Source organism: Somniosus microcephalus, chromosome 6 (genome assembly GCF_052327205.1).
Source record: "Somniosus microcephalus isolate GS21.2 chromosome 6, FLI_Smic_1.0, whole genome shotgun sequence".
Taxonomy (NCBI): Eukaryota; Metazoa; Chordata; class Chondrichthyes; order Squaliformes; family Somniosidae; genus Somniosus; species Somniosus microcephalus.
In genome coordinates, this window is record NC_140992.1 from 48,213,079 (window position 1) to 48,237,344 (window position 24,266).

The 24,266-nt window shown below is 45.0% G+C and overlaps 1 protein-coding gene across 2 annotated transcripts in view; it reads right to left on the reverse strand.

The window, feature by feature from the left end:
- Positions 1-24,266, reverse strand: part of mcf2l2 (MCF.2 cell line derived transforming sequence-like 2) — a 469,404-nt gene that overhangs the window by 356,312 nt on the left and 88,826 nt on the right. The window contains exon 1 of one of the 2 annotated variants that reach the window (XM_085990151.1): positions 16,409-16,848. The exons of the other annotated variant lie outside the window; for it this stretch is intronic. Within the exon in view, the coding sequence (XP_085846277.1) occupies positions 16,409-16,550 (142 nt within the window). The 5' untranslated portion in view covers positions 16,551-16,848. Of the gene's footprint in view, positions 1-16,408; positions 16,849-24,266 lie in introns of those variants that run through there. 2 annotated transcript variants of the gene reach the window in all.

A 24,266-nucleotide genomic window follows, 5' to 3' on the forward strand; every position in this document is an offset into this window, starting at 1 on the left:
ACCCAGAGAGTGGTGAACCTGTGGAATTCTCTACCACACAAGGCAGTTGAGGCCAATTCATTAAATATATTCAAGAAGGAGTTAGATATATTTCTTAAGGTTAAAAGGATCAAGGGATATGGGGAGAAAGCAGGGACGGGGTACTGAATTTGGATGATCAGCCATGAACTCATTAAATGGCGTAACAGGCTCAAGGGGCCGAATGGCCTACTCCTGCTTCTATCTTCTATGTTTCTATAGCCTGCCCTCTGGTTGGCTCCAGAACATGCTGTTGTAAGAAACTATCCCGAAAACATTCCATGAACTCCTCATCTATGCTATCTTTGCCCATCTGATTTTTCCAGTCTATATGCAGATTAAAATCGCCCATGATTATTGCCGTACCTGTAAAGTCTGTGGGTTGTGCAGTTAATAAATACACAGACTTCAGAAGTAACAAACAAACAGGTCTTTACTATTCGAAGGTCCGGGCGAATCTGCCCCAGCAATCCTGCCACAACACTTATATACTGGTGTGGTCACTATCGGTATTACAGTATACAGAAGCCAAACAAATAGTGCCACACCGAAAGTAGTCCTCTTAAAGGTGAACGGTTACATTCAATAGTTCCCTTAAAGATAGACGGGTACATACACTACAATCCTCCCTTTTTAGCTTATTACTTACTAAGTCCATAGTGAACATACATTCTAACATATATACAGGTTTATGTAAGACAGTTCATAGATTCAGTCTTTCCGGGGGTTTCCGGATTCTGTCCGGATAACGCCGCAGTGGTGTCGTCATTTCAGGCGGGCTAGGAGGTGCTTCTGGCAAGGTCGATTCGGCTTGAAAAGCCGTGTCAGGTTCAGCTGACTCCAGTATCACTAGATCGGAAGTAGGTGTTCTGGGTATCTCAGTTTCAACATTACCCGGATAAGGTGGTGAAGTCGGTTGCCCATTTGTGGCGGACCCTATGATTTGGTCAACATGGCGCCTTATTATATTGTCTCCAATGTCCACGGTGTACATCAATGGCCCCAGCCTTTTCCCAATAGTTCCAGGCTGCCATTTCTCAGTACGGTAGTCCCGGGCCAAAACTCGTTGACCGATCTGGAAAGATCTAGTGACCCTGTCGTTCATGCCCTGGAATTGCCGGTTCTCTACGTCTCTTCTGACGTTTGGTTTTAGTAAATCCAGCCGGCATCTTAGGCGTCTATTACAGAACATCATTGCGGGAGTTTGATTTGTGACCGCATGTGTCGCATTTCGGTATGCCAACAAAAAAGCTATCCACCTTATGTTGCAGACTTATATTTTCATTACTCATGGCCTTTACGGCCTTCTTGAAGGTCTGGACAAACCTTTCAGCCAATCCATTGGAGGTGGGATGGTATGGGGCTGACGTGTAATGTTTAACCCCATTGCTCTTTAAGAATTTCTTGAATTCTTCGGACACAAATTGTGGTCCATTATCAGAACAGATCTGTTCCGGCAGGCCATTCCGAGCAAACATAGTCCTTAACACTGTGATGGTTTTTTCCGTCGTGGTGGTGGTCATCTTAATTACTTCCGGCCACTTGGAGTGGGCATCCACCGCTATTAGAAACATCGAGTCCATAAATGGACCAGCAAAGTCGATGTGTACTCTTTGCCAAGGCGATGAGGGCCACTCCCATGGATGCAGAGGAGCCTGGGGTGGCGCGTTCTGAACCCTCTGACATCCTAGGCAGTTCTTCGTGATCTCCTCTATGTCTCCATCAATGCCTGGCCACCACACAAACGCTCTTGCTAGATTCTTCATCTTTCTCCCCCCAGGTGTCCTTCGTGCAGCTCCTTTAGCACCTTCTTTTGGAGTTTGGGTGGAATCACCACTCTAGATCCACACATCAGGGTTCCTCGACACACTGACAGTTGTTCTTTCCTCTGTGCAAATGCTTGCAGTGTTGGTTCGCTCTGTGCTGGCCATCCCTCCACCGTTACATCATAGACTCGTGAAAGAGTCGGGTCATTCCTTGTCTCATTCTCAATCATTGAGTTTGTTATCGGTAGACACTCCACTATGGATGAGTGGAACAACTCTACTGGGTCCACTATACTCGCTTCTTCTACCATCGGCAATGGCAAGCGTGACAACCCATCAGCATTTCCATGCTGTTTAGACCTTTTGTACTCAATTTCGTATTGGTGTGCCCCAAGTAACACGGACCACCTTTGTAACCTTTGTGCTGTCATGGTGGAAACGGCCTTATTTGGGTTGAATATGGACACCAACGGTTGGTGGTCTGTCAGCAATGTGAACTTTTTACATTGTAGGTAATGGTTGAATTTCTTCACGCCCCACATAAGACTGAGGGCCTCCCTATCTATTTGGGCGTAATTTCGCTCCGCGGGTGTCAATGATCGGGACGCGAAAGCCACTGGCCTTTCTGAGCCATTTGGTAGCCTGTGCGAGAGTACTGCCCCAATTCCGTACGGGGAAGCATCGCAAGCTAGACGAAGGGGTAATGCTGGGTTGAAATGAGCCAACACTTCTTCAGAGGTAATCAACTCCTTGCTTCTGCGAAAAGCCTTTTTGCATTCTTCACTCCACTTCCATGGTGTTTCTTTCCGCAACAGGTCATTCAGCGGATGCAGCACCGTGGATAAATTTGGCAGAAACTTGTGACAGTAATTAATCAACCCCAAGAATGATCTTAACTGTGATGCATTTCCTGGAGCGGGGGCCTTCACGACCGCTTCTATCTTTTCAGGTGACTTATGCAGTCCTTCTCGGTCAATGACATGACCGCAGTATGAGATCCGTTTTTGGAAGAACTCACACTTCTTGCGATTAACCCGAAGGCCATACTCCTTCAACCTGGTGAGTACCAGTTTCAAATTCGTGAGGTGTTCTTCCTCATCTTTTCCCGTGATTAAAATGTCATCTAAATAGCACTGCGTGTTTGGAATTCCTTGTAACACCTGTTCCATGGCCCTCTGCCAAATTGCTGGCGCCGAAGCTACCCCAAAGACCAGTCTATTGTAGCGATATAAGCCTCTGTGAGTGTTGATGGTGAGGTACTGGCGTGACTCTTCCTCAACCTCCATCTGTAGATATGCTTGAGCCAGATCTATTTTCGTGAAATGCTTCCCTCCAGCCAACGAAGCAAAGATATCTTCAATCCGCGGAAGCGGGTATTGTACCGTGTGAAGCACCGGATTCACAGTAATCTTGAAATCTCCGCAGATACGGACCTTCCCCGGTCCCCCTGGCTTATTACTCGGTGAGGACTTCATGACGGGAACAATGGGCGTGGCCCACTCACTCCAGTCCACTTTTGACAGAACCCCTGATCGTTCAAGTTCTTCCAGTTCTGCCTCCACAGCTGGTCGTATTGCGTAAGGTACCGATCTGGCCTTAAAAAACTTTGGGCTTGCATTTTCTGCAATCTTAACCTTTGCTTTAATACCTCGCAGTGTTCCCAGTCCTTGCTGGAATACCTCCTTAGCTTCGTCCAATATTCTGGACAACCGTTCAGGTTTGACATCCTCTTTTTCGGAATCCACCGTCATGGTGTTTAGTGACTGCCAGTCCAATTTTATTTTTCGGATCCACTCCCGTCCCAGAAGTGGTGGTCCTCCCTCAGGCAATACATACAGGTCCAACCGGTGATGATCTTTATCCTTGTATCTCACCTTGACTTCTATCATTCCGATGGGGAATACTTTGTGCCCCGTGTATGTCTGTAGTACTAGTTCCGTATCCCGTAGTGGAATATGCTTGAAATTTTTTTTATAGTCATGCTTATTCATGACCGTCAACGCCGATCCGGTGTCCACTTCCATTTTTACTTGGACCTTTGCAATCTGTAGCGTTATCCAGATAGTTTGTCGGTCAGCTTCATTGCTCACGTTGTGAATTCTCAGACTGTCCAGTCCTTTGCATTTGGAGTGTGAGACCGACTTCTGTTCCCTCAGACTCTTCTTAGTCACCTCTTGTACCTTTCCGTACCATTTTTGTGGTGACTTCTTATTGTTGTACGTTGCTCCTGACCGGCATACCTTAGCTATGTGCCCGATCTTGCCACATTTCCTGCATTCTTGGTTTTTAACCCAGCATTGATTTTGGTCGTGTGTTGTCTTCCCACAACGGTAGCATTTTGTTGTGCTCGAAGTAATTTGGTCCACCCCTAGTGCCGCCGCCTTTAGCTGCATTTCCGCCGTTCCTTTCGCTGCGGCTTCGTGCGATGCAGCTGTGAGGACAGCCCTGTCCAGTGTGAGGTCATTTTCTTCCAGTAGTCGCTTCTGCGTTCCTTCTTTGGACAATCCGCATACGAACTTGTCACGCAGTGCCTCTGTCAGATTCCCTCCAAACTGGCAGTATTTCGCTATCCTACGCAGTTCGACCAAGTATTCCACATTGCTTTCGTCTTTCCTCTGCGTTCTTGCGTAGAATTTGAATCGTTCAGCCAGCATCAATGGTGTGGGGTTCAAGTGATCCTTCAGCACTGCTACAATATCATCAAAAGTCTGATCTGCCGGTTTAGCTGGTGAGAGAAGATGCTTCAACAACCCGAATGTTTTCGCACCCATCATGTTAAGTAAGGTTAAAGCTTTTTCCTCCTTAGCTATTTTGTTAGCCTTACAATGTATCTCAATACGTTCTACGTACGTGGCCCAGTCTTCTATTTCCGAATTGAACTCGTTGATGTCCGCCCGCTTAGGCATCTTTCTTTCCTTGGGTACAACACAAGTATTTCTTCAAGTATTCTTATTTATTTGTTTATTTCTAAGATGGCGGTTTTCCCGCGAAAATGGCGGTTTCCCGCTCTTTCCTTCTCGCCCCGCCCACTTCAATCGTCTTCTCCGCCTAATGGCGGCTTCCCGCGTTTCTTCCCTGGTGGAAGGGGTACGCTTTCCCCACAGCGGACAGGTTCAGCCGCTGGGCTGGCTTCCGCACAGCTCCCCTTACTCGGCTCTGTCTTTTCCTCCCGCCCGCACGGCTCTACCGGCGCTGGGTACCCCGTTGGTGGAGAACAGCTCAGCCGTTGGACTGGCTCTCGCGCAGTCTCTCTCCCCTTGCTCGGCTCTGTCTCTCTCTCTCACCCGCACGGTTCCTGTTCGCCTCCCAGCCCTCTCACAGACCGGTGTTTCCCTCCCCGGCTGCGCTGGGTTTCTCTTCCCGCGCCTACTCCCAGTCTCAGCGCTTCGTGGCTGCGGTCGCTGCCCGGCTTTTCCCGCTGATCGCGGTCCGGCTGTCACCCGACGCCGTTGGACCCGACTTCTGACCGGCTCAGCTCCCCCTCGACCGAGGTCGAGTGCTCTGCCCTTATCCTCCGGATACTTCTACACCTTCCCCTACTCACAGTCTCTTCGGCCGCCTTGTTCCCTGCTGATCGGCTCACTCCGCACCGTGGTAGAAGGGTAGTCAGTGCCTGTTGCAGACGGAAGCTTTTGTTGCTAAAGTCTTCCACCTTTCTCCTGCTGCAGCCTCGTGTTTTCTTCCAGCAGCACGACGAGGGCGGTTGCCTCTCTTCGACGCTCTTCTTGCTTTGGTAATCTTGCCACAGGGTACGATCGGACTCGTCGCCACTGTAAAGTCTGTGGGTTGTGCAGTTAATAAATACACAGACTTCAGAAGTAACAAACAAACAGGTCTTTACTATTCGAAGGTCCGGGCGAATCTGCCCCAGCAATCCTGCCACAACACTTATATACTGGTGTGGTCACTATCGGTATTACAGTATACAGAAGCCAAACAAATAGTGCCACACCGAAAGTAGTCCTCTTAAAGGTGAACGGTTACATTCAATAGTTCCCTTAAAGGTAGACGGGTACATACACTACAGTACCCTTCTGACAAGCTCCCATTATTTCTTCCTTTATACTCCATCCTACCATGTGGTTACTGTTAGGGGGCCTGTACACCACTCCCACAAGTGACTTCTTGCCTTTATTATTTCTCATCTCTACCCAAACCGCTTCTACATCCTGGTTTCCTGAACTTAGGTCATCCCTCTCTATTGTGCTAATACCATCATTAATTAACAGAGCCACTCCTCCACCTTTTTCCCACCTTCCTGTCCTTCCTAAATGTCATGTACCCTTCAATATTCAGGTCCCAATCTATGTCATCCTGCAGCCATGTTTCTGTAATGGCTATCAGGTCATATTTATTTATTTCTATTTGCGCTATCAGTTCATCCGTTTTGTTTTGAATGCTACGTGCATTCAGATGCAGAGCCTTTAGTTTTGCCCTTTTATTATTTTTGTAACCTCTAGCCTTATCTGTTGATTTACTCTTAAATGTGTACTCTCTATCCCTTCCTGTCATGGTCTGTTTTTCATTTCCCATATTAATACCTTTCTCTATTGCCTTGTCTCTACTCTTTGGTTTACCACATCTTCTCAAATTTGACCCCATGCCCCCAATATTTAGTTTAAAGCCCTCTCTATCGCCCTAGTTATACGACACGCCAGAACACTGGTCCCAGCACGGTTCAGGTGAAGACCATCCCAACGACACAGATCCCACTTTCCCCAGTACTGGTGCCAGTGCCCCAGGAATTGAAACCCATTTCTTCCACACCAGTCTTTGAGCCACGCATTCATCTCTCTAATTTTATTTACCCTATGCCAATTTGCTCGTGGCTCAGGTAATAATGCAGACATTATTACCCTTGAGGTTCTACTTTTTAATTTAGCAGTTATTTAGCAGTAATTTACTGGCAGTTTAATAATGGATTTCAAATGCTACAAAGCACATTGTAGCCTTTTTACACCTTCTAATGTTCCTCTCCCCCAACTGTCCCATGTTGAGAGTGAAAAAAATTACCCACTCCAGTCTCTGCCAATTCACTGTAACTTTCTGAGAAGTATGCAGAAGAGCCTCTTCCTTTGTTCTCTCTCCACTCCACATTTTCAACAGCCTAAATGAGATCTTGCATTTGGGATGTGAATCATGGATGCAAACCCACATCCTGCCACTCTACTGGCACAGTATGGCTTTTCCAACTCTTCCCCCTCAGCAAAACCAAAGGTTTGATGAACACTTTTAAACGTTCTGTGCTAGCATACAGAGCACATTTTAAAAGCATGGCTTGGAAAGATAGTACATCTTTTTCTTTTAATAAGATGATGTTCATCATAGCCACAGAAAGATAATCCATACAGGTTTGACTGCTGCAATGTTAGATGGAGTTGATCTGAAGCATTATATTTATCAACCTTCCGTAGTCATGTCAGAAATTCAAAGCTGGACCTTGTTAAATGTAACCACTGCAGCTTCAGATTCTTACATTTTTTAATAACAATCTAGAGTTTTATCCTACCCACAGAAAACACAGTAACCACAAATCAGAACTGTGTATAAGAAAACTTCTGACTTGGGGATTAGAATTCTGTGGAACAACACTTTATAGATTAAATCAACAAAGCACAAGTTTTTTTTGTTTTTTTTATTCATTAATGGGATGTGGGCATCGCTGGCAAGGCCAGCATTTATTACCCATCCCTAATTGCCCTTGAGAAGGTGGTGGTGAGCCGTCTTCTTGAACCACTGCAGTCCATGTGGTGAAGGTACTCCCACAGTGCTGTTAGGGAGGGAGTTCCAGGATTTTGACCCAGCGGCGATGAAGGAACGCCGATATACTTTCAAGTCAGGTTGGTATGTGACTTGATGGGGATCTTGGAGGTGGTGGTGTTCCCATGCACCTGCTGCTCTTGTCCTTCTAGGTGGAAGAGCTTGCGGGTTTGGGAGGTGCTGCCGAAGGAGCCTTGGCGAGTTGCTGCAGTGCATCTTGTAGATGGTACACACTGCAGCTCGGTGCACCAGTGGTGGAGGGAGTGAATGTTTAAGGTGTTGGATGGGGTGCCAATCAAGCGGGTTGCTTTGTCCTGGATGGTGTTGAGCTTCTTGAGTGTTGTTGGAGCTGCACTCATCCAGGCAAGTGGAGAGTATTCCATCACACTCCTGACTTGTGCCTTGTAGATGGTGGAAAGGCTTTGGGGAGTCAATGGCAAGATAATTGCCGCAGAATACCCAGCCTCTGACCTGCTCTTGTTGCCACAGTATTTATGTAGCTGGCCCAGTTAAGTTTCTGGTCAATGTCGTTGCAATGGTTGCAAAACATATTTGGTTTTGGCACAAAACTTCAAAGTGACTAAATAGTCAATGCTCATTAAGCCACATTAAATAGTTGCTATAATAATGCAAAGTGATTCTGCAGCACAGTACGATTGTCAGTTACTTAAATTTCAGAATTTTTTAACCAATTCTTTCACAGAAAGGACTTGGAACAGGAATTATTCTGGTGTCTTTTTTCCATAATTGATAAGATACTCACACTAATTGGGCCCAATAATAACCCAGAGGCGGGTTCTGAGTCGGCGGGGGCGTGGGAGGGCGGTGGAGTGATGGTGGGGGGAGGAGTGGGGTGGGGGGTGGAGTGGGGGGGGGGTGGGTGGTGGTGACGATAGTAGGCACAAAACCAGGAAGTGGTTTGCTGCACCTGAATGTCCAATTTCCACATGACTACCTAATTATAATTTTACTTCCAGGTTTCACGCCTCCAATGCGGGACCGCGGGCGTGGTGAGCACCCACATGACGCAATCTCAACTCGACTATTTAGAGGGCCGTTTCAAAGACGGCATTTGGAGAAGTTCAAAGTTCGTGCAGAGACGGCGGAGTTTAAAGATGGACTCAGGACTGTCAAGGTCTGCGCCCCGGTTTAACGACGCATGACTTGATGTATTGCTAGGTGCAGTGAGGAGCCGGCAACAGGTGGCAAATACTCAAACATCTGTGGGTCCTGATAGACAAATAGTTGGGCTTTCACCTGGTGACTCAGTTCACAGGTGAGCACGAGCAGACACTGTTGCAGGGCCAGCTGTGGAGAGTCCGCGTTAGGGGCAACAATCCTCTCCAAGCTCTGCTCAGCTGGACACAGATTATTCACTGTATTTATTAATGACTTAGATGATGGGATAGTGAGCCACATAGCCAAGTTTGCTGATGGCACAAAGATAGGCGGCATTGTAAGCAGTGTAGATGGAAGCATAAAATTACAGATTATTAATAGATTACGTGAATGGGCAAAACTGTGGCAAATGGATTTCAATATAGGCAAGTGTGAGGTCATCCACTTTGGTCCTAAAAAGGATAGAACAGAGTACTTTCTAAATGTTGAAAAGCTAGATGAAATTAAGGTCCAAAGAGACTTAGGGGTCAATGAATATAGTTCATTAAAATGTCATGAACATGTATTAAAATTTTTTTTAAAAGGCTAATGGAATGCCGGCCTTTATATCTGGAGAACTAGAATACAATAGGTTAGAAGTTATGCTGCAGCTATACAAAACCCTGGTTAGACCACTCCTGGAGTACTGTGTTCAGTTCTGGGCACCACACCTTAGGAAGGATATATTGGCCTTGGAGGGAGTGCAGAGTAGATTTACTAGAATGATACCTGGACTCCAGGGTTAAATTATTAGGAGAGATTACACGAACTAGGGTTGTATTCCCTGCAATTTAGGAGATTAAGGGGTGATTTGATCGAAGTTTTCAAGTTATTAAGGGGAACTGATAGGGTAGATAGAGAGAAACTACTTCCGCTGGTTGGGGATTCTAGGACTAGCGGACGTCGCCTAAAAATTAGAGCCAGGCCATTCAGGAATGAAGTTAGGAAACACTTCTACACACGAAGGGTGGTAGAAGTTTGGAACTCTCTTCCACAAACGGCAGTTGATGCTAGCTCAATTGTTAATGTTAAATCTGAGATTAATAGATTTCTGTTAACCAAAGATATTAGAGGATTTGGGGCAAAGTTGGGTCACGTATCAGCCATGATCTCATTGAATGGCAGACAAGCTCAAGGGGCTAAATGGCCTATTCCTGTTCCCAGGGATTAGTGATGAAAAGAAGAATCATTGAGGGGTAGCAGCAAATTTGTGATGTACTGGCAGGCATGCCACACACACTCCACAATAGCAGAAAAGATAGAGACGTCCAGCTTGAATATTTGTGGATTGATGTCACTGGCCATTGCAAGAATGTCTGTCATGGAGAGAATGGCCGCTTCCGTGGAACTTCACTCATGGCTATCAAACCAGACCATTCAGGTTATGCCCACGTCAGTGCAGACTTTGGATGGCAGCACGTCTACTGCCTTAAACAGAATGACAGATACCTTATCCATGGCCTTACAACGCATCATGGATCTACACCAAGCTGCTCCACAGCAGAGAGGTAGGAGTGATGTGCTGCTGGCCAAGGAGATGGAGGATGGCAAAATGGGACATGGAAGTGGGATCTCCACTCAAAGCAACCCCCGTCTCACCCATTGGATCCCCCGACCCCCTCAGCCTGTACCCGACATGCTGCCTCATCTCCCGATGGCCGAGCCTGCCCCTACAGTTACAAGTAGAGCAGTCTTAGGCAGGGTTCTCCAACACCGGGAGGTCGATGGTCAAGAGCATGTTAGTAGTCAGAGCAGGGATCTGAGTAGCCTGCTTCTATGTCTGGTGAAGCCACAGGGGTTGCACCACTTAGGAGCAGTAGGCAAAGGAAGAGAAAAACATTGTAATTCACTAAGGGTATGCGCATGGGTGTTTGTTAAAATGTTATGGTGTTAAGGTTCCTTTTGTTATTATCTCACTTAAAATGTATTAATTTGCACCACTTCCCCGTGTTGCCCATTCTTGCATGCCGAGTGGCAACTCGCCTCATCTCATTTTCAGTTTAATTGGTGGTGAATGTAAAGACATGAATTGACGCGACAAATTGGGGAGTGTGCAATGGGGGTGTGGTTGGTTGCAGGACTGCTTTGTGTGAGTGGGGGGGGGTGGGTGGGGCCGGGGGATATGATAGTTACTTTGGTCCAGTGTGAGTGACTAACTGAACCTTTGAGCTATTATAGCATCCCTGGCACCCCGAGCAGTAATGTGAGCGGCTGGTGTGGACTTGGGTGCACCATCTTCATCTTCCTCATCCACCTCTTCCTCATCCTTCTCCTCTTCATTGGAATTGTCATCAGATGATGAGTGATGAGCGCCTTTTTTTCCCTCTAGCTCTAATCCTTGTTGCTGTGTAATGTTGTGTAGAACACAGCACACCACGATCATTCTAGAGACCCTCGCTGGCGAGTACTGAAGGGTGCCTCCAGATCTGCCCAGGCACCTGAAGTGCATCTTGAGCATGTCGATGGCTTGCTTAAATGGCACATCTGGTGGTCATATAGCTGTCATTGTACCACTCTTGGAGTTCATTGGTGGGGTTCCTCACACATTTCATCGGGCAAGTTTGAAGGTGGTATCTGTTGTCTCCTAACAGCCACCCTTTAAGTCTGCTTGCAGGTACAAATACATCGGGGATCTTGGACTGCTGCAGTCACCTGCCCTTTAACCACCCCCATGAAGTGCTGCTCAATCTCGCCTCCATTTTACTGCCGAGTTTCCGGAGTCCCGGGTAACCGGCGCTGGAGGTGTTAATTTAAATTGCAGTCAAAATTGGAGTGATGTGCCCTCATTAACATATTAAAATGGCAGACCTGCCCCTCGAGGTCAGGTTACTCGGCCACACCCAAACCCGCCTCCATCGAAACCAGAAGTGGGGGTCGGGTTTCACATATTTGATATTTTAACCTACCCACCCACCACTAACCCATCCATCCTTGGGGACTAAAATTCCCCCCATTGTGTTGGAAGGTTTCCAGTTTCTTTCTGACTGTGAACAGTCAGGAATATATCAGAATATCAGATAGCTAAAAAACAGTCTGTGGTGTACGTGTCGCCTGCTTAGTAGAGCGGGTTAAAATTGGGAACAGTTGGCTCCCAGCAGCTCCAATGTGGGTAAGTAACCTGGGCAATTTTAACTGCCCATGCACCTGGTTTCCGTTGGGTGGGTAGGGTTAAAACCTAAAGAAATAGAGACTCCAAAATCATTGACATTTTATACAACCACAATACATTGTTCGAACAGAAGCACAATGCTACTTTTCTGGCACTTCCCCAACGCAGAGATGCAGCATGTTCAGGCAAACAAGTAGGAATTGTCTGAGATGCTGCAGTACGCCATGAGTCAGATATGTGACCCTGACTCAGGAATTAAAAATTGATCTCACTATACGAAAGCATATCACTAACAGTGCCTCTCCCTGCTTTCTTCAGTCCTACAATTAACTTATTTCTTGCCTTTCTGCTGTTGTTTTAAATCATAATTCTACTGGATCATCAGGGGAACAGAGCTGCGGGAGCTGCTGGACCATAACAATCTGAGGAAGTACAACAAACATTCATAATTGAATCTTGAGGCCCCTGGATCAATGACTAGTTATGCAATACAATATATTAAACATTTTACACCTCCATGCACTTCTCATCAACCTTTCCCACAATAAATCCATATGTCCACATTGCCAATGAAGACTGCCTATGCAAATTTGTCATGCTGTAATTGTACCCTCCTTGCAGCAATGGCACTGTAACGGCCTCAGTTTCCATCTCCCAGCTTCTTAGCTGCATTGCAGAGAAATTCCAACGCTCCAATCAAATTTATTGCTCGGCTTCCGAAACTGCCAAATGTTTTGCTTTTTAACTATAGATAATAATATTAAAGTATAAAAAAAATAAGGACAGAATGTATGGGGGAGAAATTCAGTTGTGAGCGTCACCCGTTAGCGCCTTAAGAGGGCGATAAGTGGGGCACTAACCAACTAGCGCCCGGGCGCGGCGAGACCTGCACCTCTCGCGAAATTGAGCGGACATTTAGCGGCGGCGCTAAACCCTACCGCCCGCTCTCCTGCGCACGCAGATCTTGACGTCATTCCAGAGTGCAACGCCCTTGGGGCGCCCCGGACCGGAAATTCAGTGGCGCCCCCCTCCTTTCCGCCTGTCGCTACCAATGACAGGTTGACTGGAACGCTTCCCAGTCGCTGTGGGGCTGGGGGGGCGCTATTTAAAGGGGGCTCTTCCTGTCTTCTGTGCAACAGTACCTGTGATTAACATACCTGTATTTTTTTTCATTTTAAAAATCTTTGATGAAGTAATAGAGAGGGTTGATGAAGGTAATGCAGTAGATGTATATATGAACTTTCAAAAGGCATTTGATAAAGTATATAATAAACTTATTTGAACAATAGTAGTACATTTATTAAAGGGACGGTGGTAACTTGGGTATGTAATTGGCTAAGGGATAGCAGGCAAAACGTAGTGGTGAATGGATGTTTTTCTGACTGCAAGAAGTATGCAGTGTGGTCCCTCAGGGGCCGATATTAGGACCATTGCTTTTCTTGTTAATATAACTGGCCTGGACTTGGGTATAGGGAGTACAATTTCTAAGTTTGCAGAAAACACAAAACTTGGCAACATAGCAAATAGTGAGCAGGATAGTAGCAGACTTCAGGAGGACAAAGACAGACTGGTGAAATGGGCAGACACATGGCAGATGCAATTTAATGTGGTTAAGTGTGAAGTGATGCACTTTCGGGGAAACAACATGGAGAGGCAGTATAATTTAAATGGTACTATTTTGAGCGGTGTGTAAGAGTAGAGGGACCTGGGGGTGCATATTCCCAAATCCTTGAAGGTGGCAGGGCAAGTTGAGAAGGCAGTTAAGAAAGGGTATGGGATATTTGGCATTGTAAATAGGGACATTGAATACAAAAACAAGGACATCATGCTAAACCTTTACAAATCACTGGTTAGGCCTCAGCTGAAGTATTGTGTACAATTCTGGGCACCGCACTTTAGGAAGGATGTCAGGGCCTTGTAGAGGGTACAGAGGACGTTTACCAGGATGATGCCAGGGATGAGGGATTTCAGTTATATGGAGAGATTGGAGAAGCTGGGATTGTTCTTCTTAGAGCAGTGAAGGTTAAGGGGAGACCTACTAGGGGTCTTCAAAATTATGAGGGGTTTTGATAAAGCAAGTAGGGAGAAACTGTTACCTTTGGCAAGTGGGTCGATAACCAGAGGTCATAGATTTAAAATAATTGACAAAAGAACTAGAGGGGAAATGAGGAGAAATTATTTCACACAGAGATTTGTTATGATCTGGAACACACTACCTGAAAGGGTGGTGGAATTAGATTCCATGGGAACTTTCAAAAGGCAATTGGACATGTACTTGGAGAGAATTAATTTCCAGGGTTATGGGGAAAAGCTGCAGTGTGGGAGCACTACTGGAAGCACCCCGCCTCCCTCTTGGGGTGCTGCGAGTGAATATCGCAATGCTACGTGCAGCAGCGCCACACACTGCAACATGTCGCACCGCGGTACTGCCGGCCTTCCTCTCCTTATTAAAGGGGAGGGGCCTCGTGCAGCACAACCTGGGGCCCAGCTGGGTCACCAGGGATCGGAGTGCTGGCAAAAAAGCCCGGCAGTCAAGAGGAGTGCCGGGCTCACGGAGCACAGCCGGGACCCCATGGGGTGGCTTCACAGAAGACCGGGGACAGCGACGGGGGCAGGTGCTGGCAGGTGGCCAGCAACAAAAATGGCCGCCCAGCACCTCCCCTTTAATTTGCGCCCCTCTGGCCGCACGTACTCCCCCCTGACCCTGTCGGACATAGTGTCCGGCGGTAAGTCAGGGGCCGCTACTGAAGATTACAGCTGGAGTGTGAGCGGGGTGCTGCACACGGCAATGACATCATCGGCGGCGGCGCAGCACCGTGGGGCACTAATGGTTACCGCCACCGCTAACCTCCCATTGAATTTCACGGAAGGTGTTAGCGGCGCCGCATCCAGGCGTTAGTTGCTTTGTGCCCCATTAGCGCCCTCTTAGGGTGCTAACGGGAGACGCAAATCAACCAAATTTTTCCCCCTTGGTGCTCTAAGGCAGGAACTTAATGGAAGGAATCAGCTTGACAATGAGATGGACTAAATAACTTGTATTTATATAGCACCTTTAATGTAGTGAAACGTCCCAAGGTACTTCACAGGAGCGTAATCAGACCAAATTTTACACCGAGCCACATAAGGACATATTAGGATAGGTGACCAAAAGCTTGGTCAAAGAGATTCTAAGGAACGTCTTACAGGAGGAGAGAGAGGCAGAGAGGTTTAGGGAGGGAATTCCAGAGCTTAGGGCCTAGACAGCTAAAGCCATGTCTGCCAATGGTGGGGTAAAGGAAATCAGGGATGCACAAGAGGCCAGAATTGGAAGAATGCAGAGTCAGAGGGTTGTAGGGCTGGAGGTGGTTACAGAGATTGCGAGCGGCGAGTGGCGAGGCCATGGAGGGTTTTGAACACAAGGATGAGAATTTTAAATTCAAGGTGTTGGTAGACTGCAAACCAATATAGGTCAATGAGCACAGGGGTGATGGTTGAACGGGACTTGGTGCAAGTTAGGATACGGCCAGTAGAATTTTGGATGAGCTCAAGTTTACGGAGAGTGGAAGTGGAGAAGCTGGCCAGGAGAGCATTAGAATGGTCGAGTCTAGATGTAACAAACACATGGATGAGGGTTTCAGCAGCAGATGGGCTGAGTCAGGGGCAGAGACGGGCACTATTACGAAGGTGGAAGTAGGCAGTTTTGGTGATGGAGAGGATATGAGTTTGGAAGCTCAGCTCAGGGTCAAATAGGACACCAACATTGCGAACAGTCAGGTTCAGCCTCGGAGAGTGGCCAGGGAGGGGTATTGAATCGGTGACTAAGGAACGGAGATTGTGGCAGGAGCCGAAGATAATGGCTTTGGTCTTCCTAATATTTAATTGGGGAAAATTTCTGCTTATCCAATACTGGATGTCGGTCAAACAGCACGACAAATCATAGGCAGTGGAGGGTAGAGAGAAAGTCAAGGTGTTAGAAGCATCAGCAATTGCCTTAGTGATACCAAAGAACCACAAGACCAAACAATTATTGGTTTCTGGTGCAATTACTATTGCTTATACCTAAATAGATTAATGCAGCATTCACCTATACATAAAGCAGAAGCTCCCTTAGATCCTGTCTAGTTCGTTATTTGCAAATACTAATGATGGCAGAGTTAATCAGATCTTCATCGGAAGTACAAGCTGTCAAAATTTCAAATACAATTTCATGCCTATATAGGGGCAATTGTGTAGGCCAAAGCCAAACTTAATTACCATTATTACGCTACTACAGATTATTCTTCAACATGCTAAACAGCTTTAACATGGCTTCATTAATAATTTATTCTTCCTTGTAACCTATTTCTTGGAGCAATTCTATCAATGCATCACAGATGTAAAAATCTTCCTTTATCTAGTCACCTCACTTTTAAATTTCAAATATACAAACACAGCATGTTATATGAACTCAGTTTCCATTCCCACTCTTGTTTGTAATGTATAATACAAGGTTTATATTAGACCACTGGAAATATATTGGAAATATATTTTGTTATAATTCAGCACTCGAAAGTGTACCATAAAAAAGTTTTAAAATAAGTGTTTTCATTAAATCCTAATCAAAAAACTTAATACATACTCTTCTGTTTTGTGCACTCCAGATGTCGACACATTTGGACAAAGTGGAAATAAGACTTCATTTCCCCTTCAGAAATCCGGACAACATTAAAAGGCACGGCCCAGATTCCACAACGATCACAGTCACAATATCGGTAGGTCATTGATTGCTTCCAAAGCTTACGTCCTCACTTACTGTAACTGTTTGAGGGAAATGCTCACAATGCTTCACAGTCATATGATTCCTTAGTACCTTACTCAAGGTCATGTATTACACTGGAAATCTTACCAGTGAAGCTTATTGGCTAGTGTCGTGAGGCTAATTATAATTAGCTGTCTTCTTGCGCACCTACCTTTCATTCGAGAAGCTTAAAGGCACATGTAGTTAGCAGCCATGTTTTCACAAGTATTTTTAATAAGGTTGTTTGGAAATTTATGGACTGATTTTCAAGCTGGTTAACAATTCCCCAAGCACATTACTCATTTATATACTGTAACCACATGCTGCAGTTCATTGCAACATATTGTAATACTGGTTAGATTTTTTTTCAATTCACAAGATTGAACTAATCTCAAGTTGCGGAAAAAAGCAAGCCTCAACAAAGTTTTTAACTGATTCAAAGCCTCTATGCTCAAGTGAAGATTTATCCTCAACAAATACTTTAATTACCAGATGGCAACAGTTTTGTCCATCACTAATAATGATAGCTTAAAGCAATTAGATTTTCACTAGTCAGGGAAGTAAAATATCAAATATGAAGCTTTGTTAAACAAGGAGAATTCGAGTTACTCAGGGGTGACTGTGGTTTTGCCAGTGTAATGTTCTTACAAAGTAGTCAAAGCACCTGAATTATTTTTAACCCACTTTTCTGAATTCTAGCCTGCTGCATCACTGTTCCATCAGCTGGATATCAGACAACACAGATGGCCTGGTCCCTGCGGTTACAGACACCACATTACTGTCTCTTAACAATGGTGGATTAAAACTGGCAGCAAGTAATAATACGATTTCTTGTCTTTTCCCAATGATTTAAAGGTTGTTGGTTGCTTCTCAAATGAGTTATGCTCAATCTGACCTTCCAACTTTTGAGAATAATCGCCAAAATCAGTTTTCCTGCTATAATCTAGATATTGTGGAACACAAAATATTGTTAGTAAGCTCACTGACCTGCATCTCCCTTGCTTTAGTTACTCTGACTGCGTTTCATCTCCGCTGTAGGTGGCAGTGTAACCATTTCTGATATAAATGTATACCAGTGGGACAGCAGATCAGTTTATTGGTGTATTGAGCTATGTAGTCTTATTGTGGCTATATTTCACTACATGGCCAGTGTCTAATCTCTGCTCGGGCTTCAGAGTGAGGGACCAAGTGGAGGTCAATCTATTTCACATGTAGAGGGAAGTAAAATTGATAGCAAAAGCACTCCAGGGGATTGAAAATTTCTCTCCATTATTTTTAGTGCATTGGCTAATACATTAGTATCAAATTTCTGAGTGTGCTATTTTTAAGAAACACATTAACCCATTTATATTGACTGATTAATAACTTTGTTAAAATAGGAATTTGCTGCAAACAGGCTAACCAGGTAGACTAAAATAGAACATGCAGGAATGGTCTCTTATGTGCACCTTTTATAGTCATTACAATGACTGAGGCCTGCAATGAGACTGCTACCCACCCTCTCAAGAAATAGTACATGGTATTGGGCTACCAACAGAATGGGGAAAGAAGCTTGAGGAGAGAATTATATTGTTCTAAAAATTACATTTGCTCTCAGTGACAGTATGATCACTTTAAGGGGGCAAAATTGGATAGCTCCGAAAACGGGCACTGGGATCGCGATGCTCGGCATCTTCGTGCTGCCTGCTCATTATCATGATTTCTGCATGCAGCCAGCACTAACCGTGCTGTTGATTGGCTGCACACATCAGCAGGGGCTCAAAATTGTTACTTGCTAGCCTGCACTGCTTACAGCTAGCCTGCACCTCTTAAAGGGGAGGTGTATTGTGGCTGGAGCAGGTGCTGGGAGTCCTTTGTGAGCTGAATCTGACCTGGGAAAGAGAGAAGAATGGCTGAACACGGGAGAGAGTGGGCACCCAGGTTTTCCGACACGCATTAGAGGTCTTGGTGGAAGAGGTGGAAAGGAGGAGAAATGTCCTGTATCCGAAGGGGGCCAGGAGGCCTTTCAGACACATGGTGAAAAGGCAGTAGGAGCAGATAGCCATGGAGGTCAATGCCACGACTGCAGCCCCAAGGATCTGGATGCAGTGCCATGACCTCACTCAAGTGGTCAAGGTCAGTGAATGCATCTTCAAATGCCATATCCTACCAGCTGCACCACTAACCTCAGCCACTGCTCAAATCATCACACCCCCATCACTTACCTACCAATAATCTCTATCAATCAGGACTCATCCCTAACTGCACAGTTTTGGTCTCCTTATCTGAGAAAGGACATACATGCCTTAGAGGCTGTGCAACAAAGGTTCACTAGATTGATCCCTGGGATGAGAGGGTTGTCATGTGAGCAGAGATTGAGTAGATTGGGCCTATACTTTCTGGACTTTAGAAGAATGAGAGGTGACCTCATTGAAATAAATAAGATTGGTGTAGGCTGATGGGTGTACACAGAGAAATGCTTGGTGCATTGGAAAGCCGGCCAGAAAGCCTGCGTTCAATGTCAAGGAGCATGAAAGAGTCTGGCGCCAACTTGGCACAGGGCTTTGCACAGAGCTTGGAGCCCATCCTTTCCAGCATGGAACTGGTGGCCAACTCCATCAACACACTTGTGGACCCAACCATGATGCAGCGTCTGATGGCTGATGTCTCAGCTTCCATTGCAGCTTCCACCAAAAGTCTAATTGCTGCAGTGGAAGCTCAGACTGCGGTCATGCAAGCTCAACTTGCTGCCATCATGGCTGTGGATACCAGTGTTCAAAGGGGCTTGCAGGGGTCACAGCAGTTCAGCAATCTGTCCTGCAACAGATTACTAGGATTGCTGAAGCACCGCCCCGGGGGGAGTGGCAGTGGCTCCATGGAGCACGAGCCTGCTGTCCTCCCTCAGGATGACAGCATTCTCACTTCCACCCCTGCCACTCCACCAGTGCCTTTGCTTTTGCCTGTCAGCTAGCCAGCCCAGACTGCTGCCACCAATGCTAAGATGGTGCAGTCTGAAGCCAGGCCTTATACGGCCCAGAGCTGCTTGAGGTCGTCCTCCAAGGCCATCTGCGGTCTCCTCCATTGAAAGTCAGCAGCCTTACGCCAGCCATGCTGCAGCCACTGGGGTAGCACTTTGTAGGAGCACTAGGGACATGAAAGCACATGAAAGACAGGCACTAAGGGAATGCACAAGGGTGATTAGTTTAAATTTGTATGCAATATGGCATGATTTCATTTATAAATTTGGTTTAAAATGTTTATTTTGTGTTGGCTTTTATTTTTCACCTTCACATCCACTGGCAATACAGTCCTTGCCCTGCTCTGAGGTTGGGGTTGTGGCTGCAGCAGGTGGCAGATTTCAGTGACGACCTTCTTAGTGAAGCACAGTCGTTGCTGAGGTTCAGGTAGGAGAATTGCTCCCTGAACACCCTGAGCGTGTATGGCCTCCTGCTGAGAGCCCTTCTCCCCCTCCTCGTCCTCCCTCTTCTAGCAGCTTTTCTACTCTGCGTGGCCTCGGTTCATTCTCCCAACCATGCTGTGCTCGAAGAGGAAGGCCTACAAGTGCGCCCATGTCTGGGAACAATTGGTTTGTGCAGAAGCCTTGAAGTCAGCAAAAAGTACTCCAGCACTTGCCACACCACTCCCTATAGCCTTTTGAAACTTGAAGCAACTATGCAAAGCACCAAAAACGTGTAGAATTGTAGCAACAGCCAAAATAAATCAACCAGCAACTAACCTGTAAGAGGTCGTTGATAATCCCTTTAAGTAGCGCTGGTGGGGGCTCCTCCCTGCTGCTGAACGCGTGCAAGGTTAAGAGAGGGCATGGGCTGGAGCGTGGAGCTCCAAAATGGCAGCGTGGCATCAAATCACCATGTGACGTCATTATCCGACTGCTCTGCATACTTCCGGTGGACGTTAACTGCACCCACGCTCCCGCCTTTATCAAGATGGCATCCAGCGCGCTTCACATCAGAAGTGTGCGCGCGTGCCACAGACACCGTTTTGGATCCCTAACGGCACTTGTTGCACCCCAAAAATGGGTGCTAGCGAGCCCAATTTCTCGCCCTAAGTGATTTAGAAATAAACAAAATTTTATTGGCAATAGAAAATTGATGTTATGATTCGGCTTCTCCATATAATCTGGGGGTGAAATCGGTCTTTGCTAGTAGTGTGAATTGAGCTCATAGCCAATCGACAGTCTGCATTGGAAGTTGATGGAAAAGAAAATGGTGTAAACGGTGTAAAATGGGCAGCCAATTCGCTATGTACCTTTTTCTCGCTAATGGCGAAGATTATTTTCGCCCCCCTTATCTCATGCCCAGGACTAATCAACACTATACTTTAAACAGGATGGATCTGACACAGACAACTTGTCAAACCCTACATCAGCATACTTTTGTGTAAGTGCTATGGTTCAATGGGGCAGTAAAGTCAGCAAGCCTGCATTTCCCATGAACCGAAGTAAGACCTGTGTGCAAAGTAATCTGGGATAGCCTATCCTGGGTGAACAATAAATCTCTTTATTGTCTCTGAATTACAAATAGAATTTTCACTAACATGTCCATGTCACTTCAGAGGATAATTAATACCAGTCATGCTAGACATTTTTTGTTAAAGACTAAACTATCAAAAGGTTATTTGCAGATAATTATTTAGAGAAGCAAGCAGGTGAAGTCAGTACAAAGAACACAACTTTTGAACTAGTTCATGAAAGAGTTAAATAGAAAAACTCATGAGCTAAGTTCCTCTGATTAGCTTTCTTTTTAGGTCTTTCCAAAAAAAATAGTCAAACACTACTCAGAAAGGAATTAGCAGCCTAATTTCCATCAGTTATGGTCGAGGAGTCCAGAACCAGGGGTCACAGTCTAAGGATAAGGGGTAAGCCATTTAGGACAGAGATGAGGAGGAATTTCTTCACCCAGAGAGTGGTGAACCTGTGGAATTCTCTACCACAGAAGGCAGTAGAGGCCAATTCATTAAATATATTCAAGAAGGAGTTGGATATATTTCTTAAGGCTAAAGGGATCAAGGGATATGGGGAGAAAGCAGGGACAGGGTACTGAATTTGGATGATCAGCCATGGTCGCATTGAATGGCGGAGCAGGCTCGAGGGGCCGAATGGCCTACTCCTGCTCCTATCTTCTATGTTTCTATGTTTCTGAGAATTATGTAGGTGTTCCTATCTATGGAGTTGCATCTTGCCTCCACGTCTGTTGTGACTAGTCAAAGCCATAATCAAGTGGTACATCAAAAATGGCAGATTATCTATCTATAAAATCCTTTGAACTGTGGTCTGATCTTTGAGAATTCAGTTTACAAGACAGATACTTTACTCAAACGATGTACACAAACTCCATAATATGCACACAAAAGTATGCTGGTGGCCACCTGTAGGATTTGACAACAGTTGCCTGTGTCAAAGCTACACTGATTAAACTATGTTGTTGATTAATAGCCTGGTGATTTGTTAGTTATTTCTAAAACTTGGGTGCACTTGTTAGTAATCAATTGCATTGACTTAAATGCAGTTGATGTACTTCATGCAAACTAAAAGAATAGAAGCCCTATTTCCAGCATGCAATGCAGAGCCATTTTGGGATTGATATCTTTCTGGAAAAAAACTTATTTTTAAGTTAAGGAATGCAGTACAGAGGAAAACCCATAAACTAATGTCAAAATACTCCATATTTGTCACAATGGGTTTTGAATAAATTGTGAGATTCTAATCTCAGCAGGGTTGTCAGAGGTAAGTGGACACCAACCTAAATACAGGGAAGAATACAAAGGGTGACTCAACTGAAGCCACACTTATGCACTTAATCACGACTGATTAAACAGCATAATTGACAGAACCACAGGACAGGACTTGCTGCTATCTTGGCCAGAGAATGACGTGTAGTTAGAGGGGATGCAGAGAGGTGGAAATATAATTTCAGTGGGGGTGGAGCGAAAGAAATCAAATTACTTCCTTTAGGTCGCTGTGTAGTCTTTTAAAGTTTCTGGTGAAAAAATGAATTTGTAATACTTTCTTAATCTTTCCTATTCTCCACACACTCTCTTATAGTAAAGAGGTTAGGTAGGTGACCTTCTCCTAGGCTCACACAATGCCACAATTTATTTGCTTTTTAAATTTTACTTGTATAGATGTTGCAATCCTGTAGATTGATTTAATTTACAGCCCTACATTTGAGATTATCATTATTCCATCCAGCACCTTTTTATAGCAATTCAATTTTTGTCAATTCTGTATACAGTGCACTGACTGGTACAGGTTTGATTTTTGTCAAGGTTAATTTTCCCAGTTTCTCTCTTGAGTTCCAATTGTGGAAGCAGGAAAGCTGTGTAACTTGGCTTTCATTTAGCCTGCTTTGGGTTACCTTGTCTCCAATTCCTGGCCATTCTTTATAATTTTGTTCTGTATTTCTTTACTGTGGATTGATGGATTGCTGGATTGATATTAGTTTAGCTGCATTTACTTAGAGTGTAGTAGCTCTTACATCCTGTTAATGGCTTGATTACTTGTTGCCGGTTCCCAAGCTAGTATGGGAAGGTACCAAAGCAATTCCTGTCTGGCAGGTGGACCTCCTTCCATAATGAATGCTAAGTCTTCATGCCCTTTATACTCATTATTACAATATAGTGTAGAGACCTTTGTTTCTCCAGCTCTTGAATACGTTTTACATTGTCAATTACTGGCGGGATATCCAGGTTAATCCCATAGACAATTTCACCATTTTCTCTACTGGCATGTGGAAGTGCATGCATCTTGCGAGCTTCTGAATCTTATTTCATATTTAATAATTCATTAGAAAAAGGTGTAGTGTCAGAGGACTGGCAGATAGCTAATGTAATACCTATATTTAAGAGAGATAGAACATGTCCAGGGAACTATAGACCAGTCAGATTAACATCGCTGGTAGGAAAAATAATGCAATCCCTATTAAAGGGGAAAATAGAAGAACATCTAGAAACCAAAAATATAATAATGAATAGTCAGCATGGATTTCAAAAGAGAAAGTCTTGCTTGACCAACCTCATTGAATTTTTTGAAGAGGTAACAGGGAGAATAGACAAGGGTAATGCAATTGATGTAATTTATCTAGATTTTCAAAAGAACTTCAATAAGATACCACATAATAGACTAATGAACAAGGTCAGAGAATGCGGAGTCAGGGGACAAGTAGCAGAATGGATAGCTAGCTGGCTTCAAGACAGAAAGCAGAGAGTAGGGGTAAAGGGTAGCTATTCACAGTGGCAGAAGGTGGGTAGTGGTGTTCCACAAGGATCAGTGCTGAGACTACTGTTGTTCACAATTTCTATTAACAATTTAGACTTTGGAATCATAAACACAATTTCTAAATTTGCGGATGACACCAAATTGGGGGGGATAGTCAATACTGAGGAGGACTGCTACAAATTACAGGAGGACATTAATAAACTTGCAGAATGGCCATATAATTGGCAAATTAATTTCAACACAGATAAATGTGAGGTATTACATTTTGGTAGGAAGAATAAGGAGGTCACGTTTTACTTGGAGGGTGTGAGTCTGGGTGGGGTAGAGGGGCAAAGGGAACTCGGAGTACAAATACACAAATCACTAAAAGTAGCAACACAGGTTAACAAGGCCACAAAAAAAGCAAACAAAGCACTAGGGTTTATTTCTAGAGGGATAGAATTGAAAAGTAGTGAAATTATGCTAAATTTATATCGAACCTTG